Genomic DNA, 18,689 nt, shown 5'->3' with positions numbered 1-18,689 from the left:
TCCACAATGGCACCTGCTCTCTGGCATGCCCTCAACTGACTTCTTCTCACCCCTGGCTCGCTTCCCCACACCCCTGCCCCTGCTTCCTGGGAACACCTTCCAAATCAGCTACTGGCCCTTGAATCCTTGTCACAGGGTCTTCCTGTGGAGCAACTCGACCCAAGACAGGGGGCTCAAACCCTTTGGGTGTTTGTTTCCTGCTCTGTGAGACGGGGAGGCTGACGTGCGCCTGGGACGTTGGCCGGGCACCCGCACATTGGGGTGAGGCTCCCTGCACCAGGCCTAGTGTTCAGCAGGTACCAGTTCTGTGCCCTCTCTCATGCACATGGGGTGTGTGTGTGTGAGAGACAAAAGCTCCTGTCCCCTCAGATGGCCCAGGACAGCAGAACTTTTCTGTTGCTGCCAATCAAGCCCCACAGGTAAGCCAATCCCTCAGGCCCGACCATCCCCAATGCTCTTTGCTGAACACCTGCCAGGGGGCCTCCCGTGCTGGCCGCAGAGGGCTCCCTGGGGACCTCGTGATGCAAGGATGGGCCAGAAGCAACACGTGGTCTGGCCCTCTGAGTTCCTCCGAGGTAAATAAAAATCGTGCTTGCTCCCAAGCACGGAGCCAGGCACCGGCTAAGACTTCCCACACACCGTCTCCTCTCATCCTTAGCAGACCATAAGCTACTAGCTTCCTCCTCTTCGTGCTCAGGAGCCGAGGCCTCAGAGAGGGTGGGCCACTTTCCCAGGCTGCCCCGCCTGGCAGGAGTGGCAGGGACAGGAATCAGGCCTTGTCGGCCCAACCAAAGCCCAGGCTCCTCGGGAGGCAGGAAGGTGCCACCTTTCCCTCAGATGCCCTGTGCAGCCTCTGCACAGAGAAGGAGCTGAGGAACGAGCTCTGGGCCGAACAGAACCAAATATGGCTCCCGGGGGAACTAGATCCTGTTTCCTATGGGACGCAGAGCCCTTGGAGGCGTTCCTGTGGCCCCACTCCTAGCACCCAGCCTGGCACAGGATGATGCTTAGGCAAGGTTTGTGGACCCGTCAAGGAGGTAATAGCTAATATTCCTGTGGAATTTACGCTGTGGTCCAGATCTGCTGTAGGAGATGCACGATACAATTTTCCCATTCTGTTACTCTGGCTGCTTTCTTCCATGAAAATAATCGTTTCCCTCATCAGCTGCCCACTCCAGCCTCCTTCGCTCTCCCTCTGAGCTAATCTAAGCATGTCTGAAAGATGCCTTTCCCCCTCGTCCCACTAATTAGAAGGTCCCTTCAGTTCCCCCGTGGATGGGGATGGGACAGCCATTGGGCTGCAGCACAAGCCACAGCCTTCCATTTCCTACAGGCAGGGCTGAATGGCCCCACTGGACAGATGAATAAGACTGAGACCCAGAGGAGCTAGATGACTTGTTCAAGGCCACCCGGCAGCCTAGAGGCCGACTTAGGGTGGTTTCCAGATCTGCCCAGCCCCAAAACTCACGCCCTTCCTCCACCACCAAATTCCCTTCCCGCGCTGAGATGCTTCCCTTCCCGATACAGTGCAGCCAATGCAGATCTCAGAATGTGTCAAGACAGTGACACCAGATCCGTCACCTTAGGGTGGAATGAAGGGAGCACCTGGGGATCAGCTTACTAATTCGAGGGGCCGATGAATTATTCAGGCCACCATTAACTTGGAGTCCCTCTCAGACTCACCTCTCTTTCCCCTGCTCCAGACCCTCAGATCCTGGCCTGCTCCAAGCTCGGCAGACCTGTGGGGGCCCCCCAGTGAGGAGATGCTGGCAGAGCTGGGGTCCTGTCTGCTGCTGGCGGTGGCGCTGCTGGGCCCAGGCCCCACGGCCCATGCCATGAAAGGTAGGTGCTCACGAGGACAGGCAGGCTCTGTGAAGGGGTGGAGGGTGGCTGCCAGGGTCTCAGGAGGTTTCCATGTGGGAGGCCAGAAAGCAGGATGCCTTTCTGGGGGGGAGTTGACTGAGTTGAGGATGTCTTTGCTTCTGAGACGGTGAAAGACAGTATTTGCAGAGTGCCTGTAAATATGATTGCATTTAATCTTCACCACAAATATCAAGGTGGGCATGAGTCCTCCATTTCACAGATGAAGAAACTGAGGCAGAGAGAGGTTAAGTAACCTGTCCAAGGAGGCATAGTTACCAAGGGCTAAGGGAATGGCTCTGAGAACAGTGGGAGGTTTATTGCACTTCCCCACCATGAGCCAGTGAAATCAGAGTTCCTCCTGATGGCATTCGGCATCTCCCATGTTTGACCCCAATCTCTATAAAACATCTAGCCTCGGTCCCCTGTGTCCCTTGGGCACCCCATGCTCTGGCAGAGGATCATACCCCTTCTAGAAATGCTTCGCCCTCTGTCTGGAAGGTCCCTGTTTTCTTTTGCCTTCTGAGAACATGGGACTCATCTACAAACTCAGATCAAATACCACCTCCTCCAGGAAGCCTTCCACATCCTTCCATCGGCCTCAGAGGCTCCCACCTGGGAGCTCCCAAAACCTGTGCCTGACCCTGGCCCCGGGTTGCCTTGTGCTGCTCCAGCCCTGTTGTGTCGTGTGCCTATCTGTGAACAGTATCATTTCACTGGTCTTCAAGGGCTGTGCGTGTTGGAGGGGCTGGGCAAGCAGCCCTCAGTACCTAGTTTTCCTACAGGCTCAAGTGGGACTTAAAGGAAAGGGAAGGGGTGCCTGGGTGGCTCAGTGAGTTAAGCCTCTGCCTTTGGCTCAGGTCATGATCCTAGGGTCCTGGGATAGAGCCTCTGCTCAGCAGGGAGCCTGCTTCTCCCCGCCCCCACCCCGCTTGCCTCTTTGCCTACTTGTGATCTCTCTCTATGTCAAATAATATAAATAAAATCTTTAAAAAAGAAGAAGGAGGAGGAGGAGGAGGAAAGAGAACGGGCCAGTCACTTCATTGGTGGCAGAGGTGGGCTGGGTACCCAGGCGTCTTTCTCCTTCCTGTAGTGGGAGAAGCTAGATGTTCCTATTTTCCAGCCTCTGGGGCTATAGCGGCCCCAGCCTTTGGGGCTATAGGTGACCCTGGGGTTCAGGGAGTCTGAGTCCCGGAGAACAAGGCCTCCCCTTGTGCCAGCACCTGGGGCTTCCTTGGCCACAGGAATTCTGCTCCAACACTCTCAGGGCTTTTCCTGTCCCAGCAGGGCTGGGGGAAGGACAAGGACAGACACTGGACAGGCTGTCTCTCTGTCCTCTTGCCGTAAAGGCACAAATCAGACAGGGTTCCTGCCCAGCCTGCCACAGGGGTCAGGCCTGGAGCCTGGTCAGCCTGAGCTGAGTGTACATCTGCGGCTGTTGAGGGAGTAGCTCTGTCTCATCGGTGCTCACAGACACCCCATTTCACAGATGCGTGACTGAGGCTCGGGGAGGCTAGGTGACTGTGAGTTTGCACCATTTCCTCCCTCCAAATTGTCCCCAACTAACGACCTTCTTGTCCCTCCTGGTCAAACTCAAACATCACCTTCCCTGTGAATCTTGTCCCTCCCCTAACAGTGCTGGCCCAGCAAGATTAGCCCCCCTTCCCTCGGGCCCCCTACGGCATTGCTGACAGCTGCCCCCATTCCACAGTGTGCTCCCCCTGGGGGTGGGGGGTGCGTGCTGAGTCAGCCCAGGCCCAGTACATGCTTTTTGGCCTTTTCAGTGAACAGAGCTAGGAAATTAATTTTTTTTGAATAAAAATAAATCTTAAATTCATACTGTCTTTAATTCACACTGAAGATCACAAGCATTCTATTTAATTTTTTAATTTTATGGTTGTATTGCTCTCCTCTTACGTGGAACATCTTAGCTTCTATTGACATTAACAGACGTGCTTTATTCCAATTTATAAAATACTGTAAGAGAGCAGTTCTGACTGTTACTACAAACAGTAAGTCTCCTGAGTCAATTTTCAGATTTCTTTGTGCTGCGTTCTGTCCCGGGGACATATCTCACTAGGAAGGCACAGTCCAAAAAGTATATTTCCAAGTCACCTGAGATCATTTTCCCCTATGTGAATGTGTTTCCAACCTGATATGTAGTTAAGTTCTTTCGTTTCAGTTTGGGATTTTTTAGGGGTTACTTAAAAATGGATTTTCACTCATTTAAAAATTGTACTAAAGTCATTCATAATTATAAAGTCAAAATTATAACACAAGTCGCTTTGAAAGAGGTCTAGCTTCATGCCTGTTTCCCTCCTGTGTGTTTACTCCTTCCCTTGACAGAAAATCATTTTTATTTGTTTCCTTCCATTGTTTTCTTTTTTTAAAAAAAGATTTTGTTTGTTTGTTTCACAGAGAGAGAGAGATCACAAGCAGAGGGAAAGGGAGTGGGAGAAGCAGGCTCTCTACTGATCAGGGAGCCCGATGCGGACCTCGATCCCAGGACCCTGGGATCATAACCTGAGCCGAAGGCAGAGGCTTAACCCACTGAGCCACTTTGGAGTCCCTCTTTTTTTAAATATAAGCAAACACGTGCATGTAAGAATGCACTCGTGACTACAGTGAAACAGGCTGTGCTCCTCTTCACTGAGGGTGGGGGTATTAGCATTTGTAATTTTCAAATTCCCTACGGCACACGCCTAGGATCCGGCATATAGTACTGTAGTATCTAAAATTATAGGTCCGCCCGGACGCTTCCATCTCCTCTCTCTGCTTTGTTTTTCTCCGTCGCACTAATCACTCTTCATGATGTTCTGTTTTACTCGCTGTGTTTATCATCTGTGCTCCCATCAGAAGCCCACAGGAGATTCCACGAAGGCAAGAACTTTTTTGTCTGTTCTGTCCCTGCTGAAACCCCAGCACCTAGAACATTGCCTAGCCCTCAGACGGTATTTGCTGAATGAGTAAAAATGTGCTTGATAAGTATTTGAGGATTCAGCAGATGAATGAGCAAACGTACACATCCATAGATTGATTTAGGTCATGGCCTCATGCTCCCTCACCCCATCCCAAAGACCCAGCTTTGTGGCCAGGTCCACCACCCAGGGCCCCAGTGCTGACTGAGCCTTTCTTCCCTCTTGCTCCAGGTGTCAAATGTGGGGGTGTGCTCTCAGCACCTTCCGGAAACTTCTCCAGCCCCAACTTCCCCAGGCTCTACCCCTACAACACAGAGTGCAGCTGGCTGATCGTGGTGGCCGAGGGCTCGTCGGTGTTACTCACCTTCCATGCCTTCGACCTGGAGTACCACGACTCCTGCGGCTTCGACTACCTGGAGGTGTACAACGGGGCCTCGGGGGACAAGGGCAGCCTGCTGGGGAGGTTCTGCGGCCAGGTGCCCCCACCACCCTTCACCTCTTCCTGGCATGTCATGTCTGTCGTCTTCCACTCAGACAAGCACGTGGCCAGCCGTGGCTTTTCTGCAGGCTACCAGAAAGGCAAGGAGGGGTGGGCCCTGCGGGGATCAGGGGAGGGGAAGAGAGCCAGGGGCTGAGGCAGGGCTTGCTGGCTGCTCCGGAGCCTGGGTGACCCTGCTGCAGCAGCTCGGGGGGCAGGACAGCTTCCAGCGGTGGTCGGGGGGGTTGTGGGTCCCCACCTTCACGGCAGCAGTCCTGGGAACACTGGGAGGGTCTCACCGTACCCAGGGCAAGGCCTCTTGGGCTCGCCGTCGTCCTTTTTATCCCATGCATGGCATCAGGGTGAAGGGGAGGACACCATGCTGCCCCTGCTGCCCGTCCCTCTGCGGTGCCCTGTCACTTAAAGGCACAGGGACACCCGCACCTCCCCCAAGTCCTCTGGAGTAGAAGTTGCACGAGGGCCATCTGTGTGGAGCTGGTGACACTCTCCCTCCCCAAGCCTTACCTAATGCCCCTTACCTTGCGGAGCCCTACCCCTCCCTCCCTCAGCCTAGAAACCCGCCCCTTGGTCTAGTGAGGGGAGCAGAGGCTTTGCTCTCCTCCCCTTTCCACCAGTCTCCTACCCTCTCTGCATACACTCAAACCTCTTCCCTTCTCCCAAGGCCTTACTCATGTCAGCTCAAGCCACAGACACCCACAGATGCTCCTGGGGCACAGGGTTCCCCAAACAACGATCGGGAGGCTCTGGTGGGACACCCCTCCCTGACCTGGCTTTAGAGGCACAAAACTTCAGAATGCTAAAACACAAGAATCACAGACCAATCTCAATATGGTTTTGGAGTTTTGGACTCTTCAGTTTTTTTTTTTTTTTAAGATTTTATTTATTTATTTGATAAAGAGAGATCGGTAGGCAGAGAGACAGGCAGAGAGAGATGGAGAAGCAGGCTCCCTGCTTGCGGAGCAGAGAGCCCAATGCAGGGCTCGATCCCAGGACCCTGGGATCATGACCTGAGCCGAAGGCAGAGGCTTAACCCACTGTACCACCCAGGCGCCCTGGACTCTTCAGTTTTTAAAATGTTAGGGTATCAAAGTTATAATACCATAAGCAATGTTTTCCAAATTTTTAAAAACAGGAGTACCATTAGACCAAATGGAAGCTTACGTTAATCCCTTATATAGAAAAGAGGTAAAGGGAGTATTTTCTTGGTATGCATTTACTGTATTTTGTAAGTTCACGTTTTTAACATTTGCTTATTATAAGCCAATCACTGAAAACAGAAGTCAATACAATGGCCCCCAATAAGTGAAATTTTTGCATATAACCTGTGACTGCGGATACTGTCGTCCAGCTCATTAAAGAGAGCTTGAAGACAGCATAGGAGTGAAATTCACCTCACATGCAGGCAGATAGATGCCCCGGGGGGCAGCTGCGAAGCTCCAGAACACAGCTCAAAAGCTTCTGCTAAGGGTGTTACATGGAAAATGATCTCACAGACTGTCAAAACCTGCTGTCTCGTTTCACAAACAATGAAGTTAAGAGCAGAGAGGGGGTGTGATTTCCCAAGGTGACACAGCTGAGAGTGGGAACATCAGGACAAAGGAAGTATTAGCCACCCCACCCAGAGCAATGCCCGGTTCACAAAGCCAAGCCCTGGGGCGAGATTCTGGAGTCTTGGGAAACCAGGTTGCCCCCCCACCCCACCCCCCCGTCCACCTCCCCGGCCTCCAGCTGGTGGGGACATTCATCACCACCCACCTCTTAGCTGGATGGGCAGTGCTGGGCTCCAGAAAGCTTTCTTTCATCAGCCTGAGAGACTCTGCACGAGCCTGTGCTTGCTGGTTCAGGCTGGGCAGGTCTTCTGACCTCTCGTATTCCCACGCAGCTCAGGGAGGCTGTCACTTGCCCAGGGTCGCGCCCCTCCTAGACGGACACCTGTCTTCAGACTTCAAGCCCATCTCCACTTCACCAGATCCTCTCTGCAAGCCTCTGTTTCCTCTGTTAGGGAGCATTGGGAACATTCCTGAACTCGGGCATCTCAGCCTTTGTGCGCAGCGGGCCTGGTAGGAGGGGACAGTGAGAATCACAAGGTCAAGTGTCCAGGCTCTGCAGCCAGGCAGGTCCTGCCGTCCTGTTTCCAGCTGGGGTGGGTGGGGCAGGGGGGTGGCGCCTGCCATCAGGGCCCCACCCAGATTCCTGGGGCCTCGTCGCTTCAGTGGCTCCTGCCAACCTCCGCATCTCTATGTGAAGGCTTCTTCTGAAGTCTCGGCAGGTTACCTCCATCTTCCCAGCCCTCGGCCTGGGCTCTCCGGAGCTGGTGTATGAATATCCCAGCTCCCTTTCTCTCAGGTCACATAACTCTGAGTGTGCGCCTGACGCCATTCCCAGAGTTCCCCCAACAGGGCTGGCAGCTGGCTTGACAATGCCCTTTACTGGCCCTTCTATCTCCCGCATAGAGTCCTTGCGCTCACACCCTTGTCTCAGGGCTGGTCTGGGTGAACCCAGACTCCCCCAGGTAAGTTACTTACCTTCTCCGCGCCTCCACTGTCACAACCGTAAAATGGGAAGAACCACGGTGCATTCCCCTAGGGTGATGGTATTGGTGTCAAAGACAGCGTCATTGCCAAGTGCCAGGTCTGTGCCTGCCCCTTAGCAAGCGCTCAGTGATGGTGACAAGGTTCCCAAGGTTCCCATGGGTGACGTCCCCCCCATGGGGGAGGCACGTTGGGGGATATCCGGTTCCCAAGGGAGGGGTTTGGGGGGCCACGGGGAGGAAGAAAGTTCAGCTCAGGAGGGCTTCTTTGCAGATGTGTGTGGTGGCGTCCTGACGGGCCTTTCAGGGGTCCTCACCAGCCCCGAGTACCCGGACAACTACCCCAACAACGTGGAGTGCCACTGGGTGATCCGGGCCTCCGGCCCCGCCACCGTCAAGCTGGTGTTCATGGACTTCCAGGTGGAAGGCAATGAAGAATGCACCTATGACTACGTGGCCGTGCTTGGGGGGCCTGGCCCCGCCCACGGGCATCACTACTGTGGCAGCACACAGCCCCCCACTCTTGTGTCCCTGGGCCACGAGCTGCAGGTGATCTTCAAGTCTGACTTTAACATTGGAGGCCGGGGCTTCAAGGCCTACTACTTCTCAGGTAGAAGGGGCTGGGGCTGTACCTCGAGTCTCTGTGCATGTTGTGTGTGTCCCTGCCCAGCCAGTGCCAAGGTAGAAGCATGTCACCTCCTCTGTGACATCTTCCCAAATGGCTCAGAATTAGTCCAATCTTTCAACTTCTGGAGGTTGTTTGGTTTTGTTTTTGTTTCTGCAGCGTTAATCTAACATTTATCATTTATGTTTGTGGTTGGCATGTTGATCTCCCCGACTATGAGCTCCTATGGGTTTGTCTCTGTACCTGCCACATAAAAGGGATTCAGTGTGTGTACAAATGAATGAATGAACCCTTGACAGTGAAATGAACTAGACAGTGGAGGAGATGGAGAAGGAAATAGACGATGACAACACACTGTGATCTGTGTTAACAGTAAGAATCACGGATGACTTCCTGGAGGAGGAGACAGTTGACTAGTGCTTTGAAGGAGTTAGCCGGAGGCAGAAGGAAGGGAAGGGTATTCTGGGCAGAGATATCAGCATGCCTGAAGGCAGGAAGGACAAAGAGGGTTTAGTGTGCTTGTCTGCTAGGTGTTGTTTGGGGAGGCTAAAAGGTAAGGCTGGATGTAGAGCAGTGAGAAAATGAACAAAGTCATGTCATGAGCCACCTGTCTGTCAAGTCCAAGTTTGGACTCAACTCCAAGGACAAGTATTAGGTCTGGTGATTGAATTCCTAACAGGACCAGCCCTTGTGAAGTGGACTGCCAATTGGAATGAGAGTCCTGGCCTTCAGCTGTTTCCGTTTAAAGCAGGCTTTGGGATCAGTTGTCTGGTTTGCCAACCATGGTGCCCACCACCCACCAGGCTGGATTTAGGACCTTTATGGAGCCCACTGCCCAAGAGGGTGACAGTCTCCAACTTTTCTTATTGTTATCCCTTCTGTCCCACTCTCCCCAACCCAGGAGAATGCCAGGAGGTGTACACAGCCATGCGGGGCAACTTCTCCAGTCCCCAGTACCCCAGCGCCTACCCTAACAACATCCACTGCCATTGGACCATCCGCCTGCCTCCGGGCTACCGGGTCAGGCTGTTCTTCCTGGACCTGGACCTAGAGGGTCCCAACAGCCTGACCAGGACCTGTGACTTCGACCATCTGGCAGCCTTTGATGGGGCCAGTGAGGAGGCCCCCCTGCTGGGAAATTGGTGTGGCCACCACCTGCCAGCACCAGTCACCTCGGGCCACAACCAGCTCTTGCTTCTGCTGCACACAGACCGCAGCACCACCCGAAGGGGCTTCTCCGTGGCCTACATTGGAGGTCAGCTGGGGTGGAGGGTGTGGGTGTGCTGATGGCGGGGATGGGGGCCGAGTCTGGGGTCCGTCACAGCTTCCTCCCTCCATCCCACCAATCTCTTCTCGGGAGGCTACAGCATCACCGACTGCTGCCCTGGGACCCCTGAGACCACATTGATATGGCCCTTGCTTATTTCCACCCCACAGAGCCCTGTCTCTCCAGCTTCCAACTCCACGCTCTCTAGGTCCCCCCTTTTCCCTCCTTCCCCCTTGGGCCCCTGGCATCTCTCATGCGTGGTTTGTCCTGTGTATCCAGGGTTAGTACACAAAATATGGCCATATTCCTTATGATAAACAGTTGGTATAACCATGGAGATGTGGACAGGCTTTGCTTGTATCGGTCATAAATCCTGACTGGCAGTGGCTTAGACATGGCTTTTGATTTCCTCACATAACAAGAATTCTGGAGCTAGGGAGCTGCTTTGTTGGGTTAGGGACTTAACACAGTCTCAGCTGGTATCTCTGGGATTCTCTTGACCTCATGACTGCAAGATGGCTGCCACAACTCCAGACATCATGTCCACATTCCAGGCTGGAAGACCGTAGAGGAGATGGCAGCTACAAATGTCCCGTCCTCAGGAAAATGAAGGCATTCTCAGAAGTCCTTAAAAGACTTTTTGGTCTTGATACTTGAATTTGGCCAGGTGTCATGCTCAGCTGCAGAGGCAGCTGAGGACGTTGGCATTGGGTTTTTCCAGCTTCCATAGTGCCTGTTAGATTTGCCTGCCAGCAGCCTCCCCCATCTTCTCCCCTCTTCCCGCCACCCTTCCCTGGCCCATGGGCCCAGAAAAACCCCTGCTCTGGACCCATTTTGCCCTCTACCTGAGGAGGCGAAAGCTTCTTATTGTGCTTGGTATGGAAAGGGAGGTGCAAGGAGAGGAAACACTTCACTGTAGTCCCATGGGCTGGGGGTGATGGGGGGGGTGGGGGGACAGCCAAGACTAGAACCCCTGCCTGCCTTCTTTGTGGCCCAGCAGGGCCCAGGGGGAGGGAGCCAGGGCTGAGCTCAGACAGACCAGGGACACATCCAAATGCTGCTATTACCGACCATCCAGTGGCCTCCTCCGTGCAAGGGGTCGATGAATGCCCTCTGCAGGCGGTCATTTGGATGAAAAGAGGGAACAGGAGATATCCTTGCTGAGGGTGGATTTCTCTCCCTCACGCACGGGTCTAAAGCCTGGTCTGCTTTCAAACATCTTCCCTCTGTCCTTAGCCCCTACACAAGTGGTGATGGGGAAGGACAGGGCTGCGCCCCAGCGAGCTAGTGGCAGTGAGTGGCCTGGGCAGACCCACCCTCCAGGGCCCCAGGTGGCTCCATCCATAACCTAGGGGAGGAGAGCTATCCCCTGGGAGAGCGACCCCTCCTAGGGTTTCACTCCAGAAAGCCGGGGACACAGGGTCTGTCACAGCTAGCCGACAGGTGGTTTTTCTTCTCTGCGGGTCTCAGTTATCCCACTTGTAAAATGAGGAGACTGGGTGAAGGACCTTTAAGGTCCCCTTTGGTTCTGATAGTCTTATTTCCAGGCCTGGGTCCTCCCTCTCCCAGCAATGAGGGATCTTGAACAAGCCCCTTCTTCTTCTGGAGCCTACAGAGCCCGAGGGTGGGGCAACTCTGAACCCGACTCTGTTCCAGGGGCAGGAGCCCCCACTCCCACCCGCCCCACCCCCCTGCCCAGATTCCTGTGGGACCCCAGGGCCGGACAGGGGCACTCATGCTGGGGCGAGGCTCCAGAGGTGGCCCAGGCTGCCAGTGGCCTCCCGGCTAGAGGACAACCTCAGCATCCATCAGAGTGCTGCGCCGTTCAGCGCTACCAAGATCATTGTGGGAGACAGCGGGCCCATAAATCGCTAGCTGCCCAGACACCAGAGGCTGAAATATGTCTGAGGCATTTCCCGGAGAGGGCCTGAGAGTTCCGGGCCTCTGCCTGCCGGCTCTCCCTTGCCCGCCCGCTGGCCAACCCTCCCTCCCCCTCCACTGTCCCCTCTCTAGCCCGCACTGCCCCCGTACACACACGCATACTCCAATACACCCAGACACGAAAAGCTGCACCGTCTGGCCCTGGAGGGCTGCAGGAACCCCCCAGGTAGGATGGGGGGGGATCATCGATAAAATCTCGGCTCAACCCCTGCACACAACTTCACCTCTCAGAGCTTCAGTTTCCAGAAGTGTAAATTGGGTTTCATTGTGCCCACCGCATGGGGTCCTCGTGGGGAGAGAGTGGGGCTTCCTTCTCCGCCCTTTGCAAAGCTGCCATTCTGCCCCACCGTCATACATACTCTGCCTTTCCCTGTCCTGCTTCTCTGCTTGATTTTCCTTCATCCCGCTCTGACACATCTTTCATTTTACATACATATGGCCCCCTTGCCCAACTAGAATGTCAGCTCCAAGAAGGCAGGAAGTTTTGGCTGTTGGGTTTTTTTTTTTTTCCATTTCTTTTTCTGTGGTGCTTAGAATAGTGTTCTGCACGTAGTAGGCCATCAAGAAATGTTTGTTAAATGGTTGAATGAATTGCTTGGCACATGGTAAGGAGATCAGCACATCGTAGCTCTTCTTGTGATTAAGAATATTCATTCATTCATTCACTCACTTACTCACTCATTCACTCATTTATTCACACAGAATTCGCAGCACCTGCCAAGTTCAGTGCTGGGCTGTGAGGACACAAGAAGGCCAGGTGCCTGCCTGGGGAGCTCCTAGTCTGATGGAGTGAAATGGAGTAACACACATAAAACATCCCCATTAGGCTGCATAGATGTCTTCCGATTCTGGGCCCTGGTTTTCCCACACATCACCCCTTGGATGGGGTCTCAGGGCGGTGGGGGCCGAATTCCTGCCCCTAAGGCCTCCAGCGGCTCCTTCCCTCCGTCCCCAGTCGTGCCCATGAACGTGAGCTGCTCCCGCACGGACTTCCAGATCCTGATCTCCGCACAGGCGCTGGCGCCCCTGGAGCGGACCAAGGTCTACCTGGGCAGCCGCAACTGTGCTGCCCAGGAAGCCGGCGGCACCTTCCGGATCCAGGCCCGCTTTGACACCTGCGGCACTGAGTCTCAGGTAGGGGCTGGGGGGGAGGGTGGGGAGGGCAGGCAGGAGGGAGTGGGTCTGACCCCTGCTGAGAGGCACCTGCCATTCCTGAGAATTCAGCTTCTCTTCCTGGCTCAGTGACCCCACCACCAAACTGGATCAGTGTAGACACAACAAAGAACTCAGAGGAGAGACAGAGAAGGGAGCCCTGCTGTGTAACCCAGCGACAACCCTATTGAAGATTCCTCCTGCAAGGCCCTGACCCTGACCATCCCTGGAGGCCTTCCTGATGTTCCTTCCCTTCTCCCAGGAACTCCCCATCACCCAGGCCTCACCGCTTCAAGACTCAGAGCTGCAGGAGCCCGGCTGCCTCCAGCTGCCCCTTCCCCAACCTGTGATCCAAATGGCCCCTGTGCTCCACAGAACAAAAGGGCCTTTCACGTAACGGGATCCACTTCCCTCCAAAGGCAGCATGGCTTACAGATGAATTTTTTCCACTCTCCGTATATTTTCAAGGCCTTGACCCCAGATCTGGGGCCCTCAGAGTCCCTGGGCCGTGGCCCAAGTATCTCAGATGTCTGCATTCTTAGGCACAAGTGAAAGGGGAAAGGAGAGACGCCCCCCTTCCATGGAGAGCCCACCCCCACCGCCACGCCTTGGTATCTGGGGATGTGCCAGACTGGCTTGGCAGAAGCCATGCACTTTCCAGCAAACTGTGCCACCCTGCCCCCCACATTAGCCAAATGTCCCCTCTAGCCCACCCGTCCACTCTCCCAGCCTCCTCTGTCCTTTTGACCTGAGGAGAGAAGTGGGGGCAGTCTTGGAAGAAGATCTCCCCTCACCCTGACTCTGTGCCCTAAATCCCCCAGGGGTGTTCAGTGGGCATTCCACAGAGTCATGAAATGACCGGGACAGAGAATCCCAAAGGCAGGGAACCATGAAGCGGAGAACCAGGAAATATGACGGACTCTCAGTGGCTCCGAGGCTGGAACCACCACCATAACTTGGAGCCACAGAATCACAGAATCTTGGGGCTAATACCATAGAAACATAAAGGCTGAGCACCTTAGACTCCTGGATTCCTAGTGTCGCCCTTATATGTCCTACATGCACAAACACCCATCTCTGCCCTGAGTTGCTCTCAGAGAGGCACAGCTTGAACAGCCCAAGGCAATGCCAAGGCAATGCATCTCTTAAAAAACACCGGAGACTTGATTTCATAACCGTAACAGTGCATCTTGTGTGGCTGGCTTTTTCCCTTCAAGTCTCTCGCTCACCAAAAACCCCTAGAACTTCCACTTTATGTGATTTTTTCCCCTCCTTTCTTTATCACATGGACTGACTTTACTGGGTCCCCTTCCACTTACAGGCCCTGTCTTCCTTCACCCAGTGTCCCAGTTCTATACCACAAAAATCCAGGACACCGGTCCTTCTCAGAGGGTGTGGGGACAGACAGGTCGAGGGCACAGATGCAGAAGCCTCCTTTGTGGTTGTGGAATCAGAGCCTTTTGGAAGCTGCTTTGTAACTTAGAGGGGTGGCCCAGTGTCCAGGGACGCCAGGTACCTACTGCTCCTGCCTGCCTGCTCCATGTGAGAGATCTTACTCATCTAGAAGATTCATCTCAGAAGTGCCACCACTGGACGTGGGAGGCCAGGCAGCCTGAGGGGTCTAACGGCTGCTGTGGACATGGGGTGGGTGGGGAGAGTAGCCCAGTACAGCCCCCTGCCCCGGACCCCACCAGACTGCCCATCACAATGCTGTCCCTCGGATCCTGGCCCGAACACCCCATGGTCTTCTTAGCAACTTGATTCCTGCCTCCCTCATCTACAGGAGTAGGGAAGGTCACTGGGATGTGCGCCCCTCATTTCACTCCTCGATGGCTCTTCCTAACCCTGGGTGGTGCCACTGGGATGGCCAGGGACTCAACAGGAGGGACACACCATGGCTGCAGGCGTCATTGAGGGGAAGGATTCCAGGAGGAAGGTCCCATAGCCAAGGGATAGAGCTTCCGACTGGGAGGCAGGAGACTTGGCTTCAGGACCCAGCTCTGGGCAAAGTACTGCCTTTGGGGGGCCTCAGTAGTCACATCAGTAAATTGCCAAAAAGGGAGATTGAACTAGATGCTTTAAAGCCCACTTTGGTTCTACCTTCTTTGATTCGAGTGAGGCCCTGCAGCTAAGAGCTGGGCAGATCCAGGTGAGCACACGTTCCCTGTCACTTTGTCATGTGACCTCAGACAAGGGATTTAACTTCCGGGCCTCAGTTTCCTCATCTGTGAAATGGGGATTAAATGGTACCAATAAGGGAGGGTCGTAGTGAGAATGAAATGAGATAACATTCTTAAAACAGAGCCTGGAGGGGCGCCTGGGTGGCTCAGTCAGTTAAAGCCTCGCCTTCGGCTCGGGTCATGATTCCAGGGTCCTGGAATCGAGCCCCACATCAGGCTCTCTACTCGGCAGGGAGCCTGCTTCCTCCTCTCTCTTTCTCTCTCTCTCTCTCTCTCTCTGCCTGCCTCTCTGCCTACTTGTGATCTCTGTCAAATTAATAAAATCTTTAAAAAAAAAAAACCAGCCTGGAACAAGGCAGATGTTCTTGCTGTTACTATCTTTCATAGACCCCGTCTCCTTGAAGCCAGAGCAAGCATGGACCCATCAGATCTGATATCCTTCCAGACACCCCATAGTGTCCCTTTTACAAGTGGGGAGGGAGTCGGTGGCCAAGCTGGGCCTAGAACCTAGGCTCCTAGAGTTCTTCTCCCTTGGCACTAGAATCCCCTAGAATCCCCAACTCTCTAGAGGCGCAGGGTCAGGCCTGGCCCCTTCAGGTGTGAGTGACTGTCCCTTGACCCCCACAGAGGAGGAACAACACCTCAGTGATCGTCAGTGTGCTGTACATCGACTTCTCGGCTGGTGAGCAGGAGGACATCCATGAGTATGAGGTCCGCTGTGAGCCACGGCGCAAGGAGGCTTCTGTCCACCTGCTGTCTGGCTCCGACTGGCTTGGGCCCTATGCTGCCACAGCCGAGCACCTTCAGGAAGCACCCCCCAGGGATGAGGTGGAGGCCCCAGAGGGCCCTGTGGCCATGGTAGCTCAGGACACCAGTGACATTGTCTTCCTGGGCCTTTGCATCCTAGCCGGAGTCCTCATGGTCATTGCCATCGTGGTCCTGATGCTGCTGTGAGTGGGCAGGAAGCTGGGTGCGGTCTTCCCTGGGGGGCAGCTTGGGGTCCCACAACAGGGGCAGGGCCGGGTGTCATCGACTTGTTGGTGGCTACTGGCAAGTCACCGTCCCTCTCTGAGTCTCACTTTCCTAAGGAGGATCCATGTGCCCACTACCTCACAGAGTTGGCATGAGGCTCAGAGAAGAGCCTGAACGGATCCAAACTTTGTAAACTACGGCATGTTGTGTGTGTGTGATTGTTACCGATTTCAAAGATAGTCTGCTATCGAAAGAAGTCTCCGGTGTGTGTTACTTGCCAATGTGGAGAGCTGGGGACAGAGGGTAAAACTGACCTTCCATAAATACATAGAGCTTCACCAACTCGGGATAAAAATAAGGGCATCTCTTATTTTTCCAACTCATCGCTATTCGCAAGCCTTCATTGGCAGGAAGCTCATAACCGTCCAGGGCCCTCCACTCTCCGGAACTGACTCAGGAACCTTGAGGACTTTGTCCCCAGCAGACCCCAACCGCCTCCAAACTCCAGGAACAGATAAGGGAGCTGACGCCGTCATCCCAGCCTCCGCCAGGTGGTGTCGCTGTTGGCGCCTGGTTGTGCGCCCCCCAGTGGATCCTATTTGGGGAGGGGGCAGCGAGGCTGCGGGGTGGGATCCCTGTGTCAAACACTGGCAGGCCCACACTGTGCACCGCAGGGAGGCTGCAAGCAGAGGACTGGTGTCTCTTTCACGCTGGTGTTTTCCTTACATCGATGGGGGTCCTTGACTCCCCTGATGTTCCCCTTCAGATGAGTTCTCTTTGGAGACTGAGGGACTTCTCCTGCCATTGGACCTCACTCAGACCTACTCCAGCAACCCCGTGTTTCTCTACGTTTACCCTGTGAGGGGGCGGGGGTTGGGTTTCCGGTGCTTTCCTCTGAGAGGGGCTCTGGCATCCTCCTGAAAATTGTTCCAACCGTCCCCAGAGCTCTACGGATCAAGAAGTGGAACAAACTTGTTAATGAAAAATGAACAAAAAAACGCAGTTACAATAACACTGCTTTCCCCTGCCCACCTGTATATTTGCATAATGAATCCCTCACAATCAATAGAAATCTCCACATGGACCCTGCTGACCACGGGTATCAATTAAACATATTGTAGCCCGGTTACAGTTCCTTCAACAACCCAGCCAACATCTGCTTGTTTCCAGCTTTGTCCCCGCTGTTGTAATGGGTTCCAAGCACACAGCAGCGAAGAAGTCAAATGAGATTCCTGCTTTCAGGATGCTTAATTACATCTGGTGTAGCGGTGTCAGGGAGAGGGAGGAGACAGTTGGTAACTTGCAGAGAAAACAAGAGAGAAAAGAGCTAACAAAGTAAAAAATGAATTAAGCAAGGGGAAAAGAGTTGTCTGGACATTAGGAGAACTGGGCTCAAGTCCAAGTTCTTCTTATTAGTTATGTGAACCTGGGCACTTAGGCCACTTAGATTGCATAAGCCTCTATATACCCATCTGCAAAATGGGACCACTGTTCATAGTGTGCTGTGAGAACGTAGCAACACGATGAGCAAGGGAAGTCTGGCAGGGTACTGTGCCAGCAGGGGAGTGACTGACAGGGGAGTGACTGGCCTGTCAGGGTGGAGGCCCCTGGAGGAGGGGCCCCTTCCACTTTTTCTCCCACCCACCTTCTCCTTTTCAGACTATCCAGATGCTAAGCTAACTTTGCCAGCTTACTAACCACCTGGGTATCAGTTTCTTTGGACAGGACTTGTCACATACCAAATCCTCTTTGAGGGCATCCCACCGGGTCCGCCTTCTTGCCCGCAAATTGGGGTGATGTGAATAACACCTGCTCCGTCAGTTCTGGGGGAGGGATACTACATGAGATCCTGCATGACCGTGCGCAGCTCCTGAGAAGGATTCAACACACCTCAGTGACTATCTTTGCCCTATGAGCTCACACAAAAGTTCTGGCCTAGAAAGCCAAGCTCTCAGCCCAACTTTGCCCCTGACTTGCTGTGTGACCTTAGGGAGACCACTCCCTTCTCTGGCCTTGGTTTCTGTTTTTCGTATGTGACAAGCGTCATTATCACCTCTGACGCCTCCACTGTCATAGCGACTTCCTACAAGCGCCGACCATGCGGCAAGTTAGGTTGTAGATCTGCTCACTTAAACCTCCTGGTGAGGCAGACAGAATTGCCCCATTTCACAGATGAGGAAACTGCGGTTTGGGGAGGGAAATGCCTTACCCAGGGTCATTAGACAATGAAAAGCTGGAGCTAGGCTGAGAGGAAGCAGTTCTTCCGTGAGCTGGGGACTGTGAACCAAGGGGGGCTTCTTGGGATCCCAGGCCCGATTCTCAAAATCCAAGGACTGTGTCTGATTGGGAAAGGACTGAAATGGCCAACAGGGAGAGGTGGGGCTTATCTTCACGGAGTGTCCAGATCCTGCCACTCTCAGCCCTCTGGGCGGCCAGCACGTTGATTATCCTGCCTGAGCTGTAGGAAATGATAGTCTTTACGACAGTACAGTGTCTATTAGAAATGAAAGGGCTGAAATGATACCCATTAGCCAACACGCCCAACCCCAGAAAGTGTCTAGGCATGGCAGATATGGCACAGCTTTCCTGTTCACCGACCAGTGTCCCCTTTGCAGAAAGTGGGGGACTTGAACCGCACCCACTGGCTATGTGACCTTGGGACTGCCTCCTCCCAGCTGGGAGCTTTGGGTCCTCTCACCAGCCTGTCCCTGTGGGACCAAGTTTACTGAAGAGGAGATCCTTGCT

General features: G+C 54.1%; 1 protein-coding gene across 1 annotated transcript; it reads left to right on the top strand.

Annotated features, from left to right (window-relative positions):
• The first annotated feature begins 1,763 nt into the window (after positions 1-1,763).
• On the top strand, positions 1,764-15,926 carry LOC111142817 (CUB domain containing protein 2). The gene is made up of 6 exons (XM_022496140.1): positions 1,764-1,842; positions 5,010-5,357; positions 8,082-8,417; positions 9,334-9,687; positions 12,596-12,774; positions 15,600-15,926. The coding sequence occupies exons 1-6, from the start codon at positions 1,764-1,766 to the stop codon at positions 15,924-15,926; spliced, it is 1,623 nt and encodes a 540-aa protein (XP_022351848.1).
• The last annotated feature ends 2,763 nt before the right edge of the window (positions 15,927-18,689 follow it).

Source organism: Enhydra lutris, unplaced genomic scaffold, assembly GCF_002288905.1.
Source record: "Enhydra lutris kenyoni isolate GAN:26980312 unplaced genomic scaffold, ASM228890v2 scaffoldscaffold9, whole genome shotgun sequence".
NCBI lineage: Eukaryota > Metazoa > Chordata > Mammalia > Carnivora > Mustelidae > Enhydra > Enhydra lutris.
The sequence above is the reverse complement of the archived record's forward strand: the minus strand, read 5'-3'. Positions and strand labels throughout refer to the sequence as shown.

What these genes read in the sequence shown, in the direction of transcription:
- LOC111142817 (XM_022496140.1), top strand. Translation starts at nt 1,764, where the DNA reads ATGCTGGCAGAGCTGGGGTCCTGTCTGCTGCTGGCGGTGGCGCTGCTG. An exon ending in TTCTGCAGGCTACCAGAAAG is followed by an intron (nt 5,358 to 8,081) that starts GCAAGGAGGGGT and finishes GCTTCTTTGCAG; the next exon opens with ATGTGTGTGGTGGCGTCCTG. An exon ending in CTCCGTGGCCTACATTGGAG is followed by an intron (nt 9,688 to 12,595) that starts GTCAGCTGGGGT and finishes CTCCGTCCCCAG; the next exon opens with TCGTGCCCATGAACGTGAGC.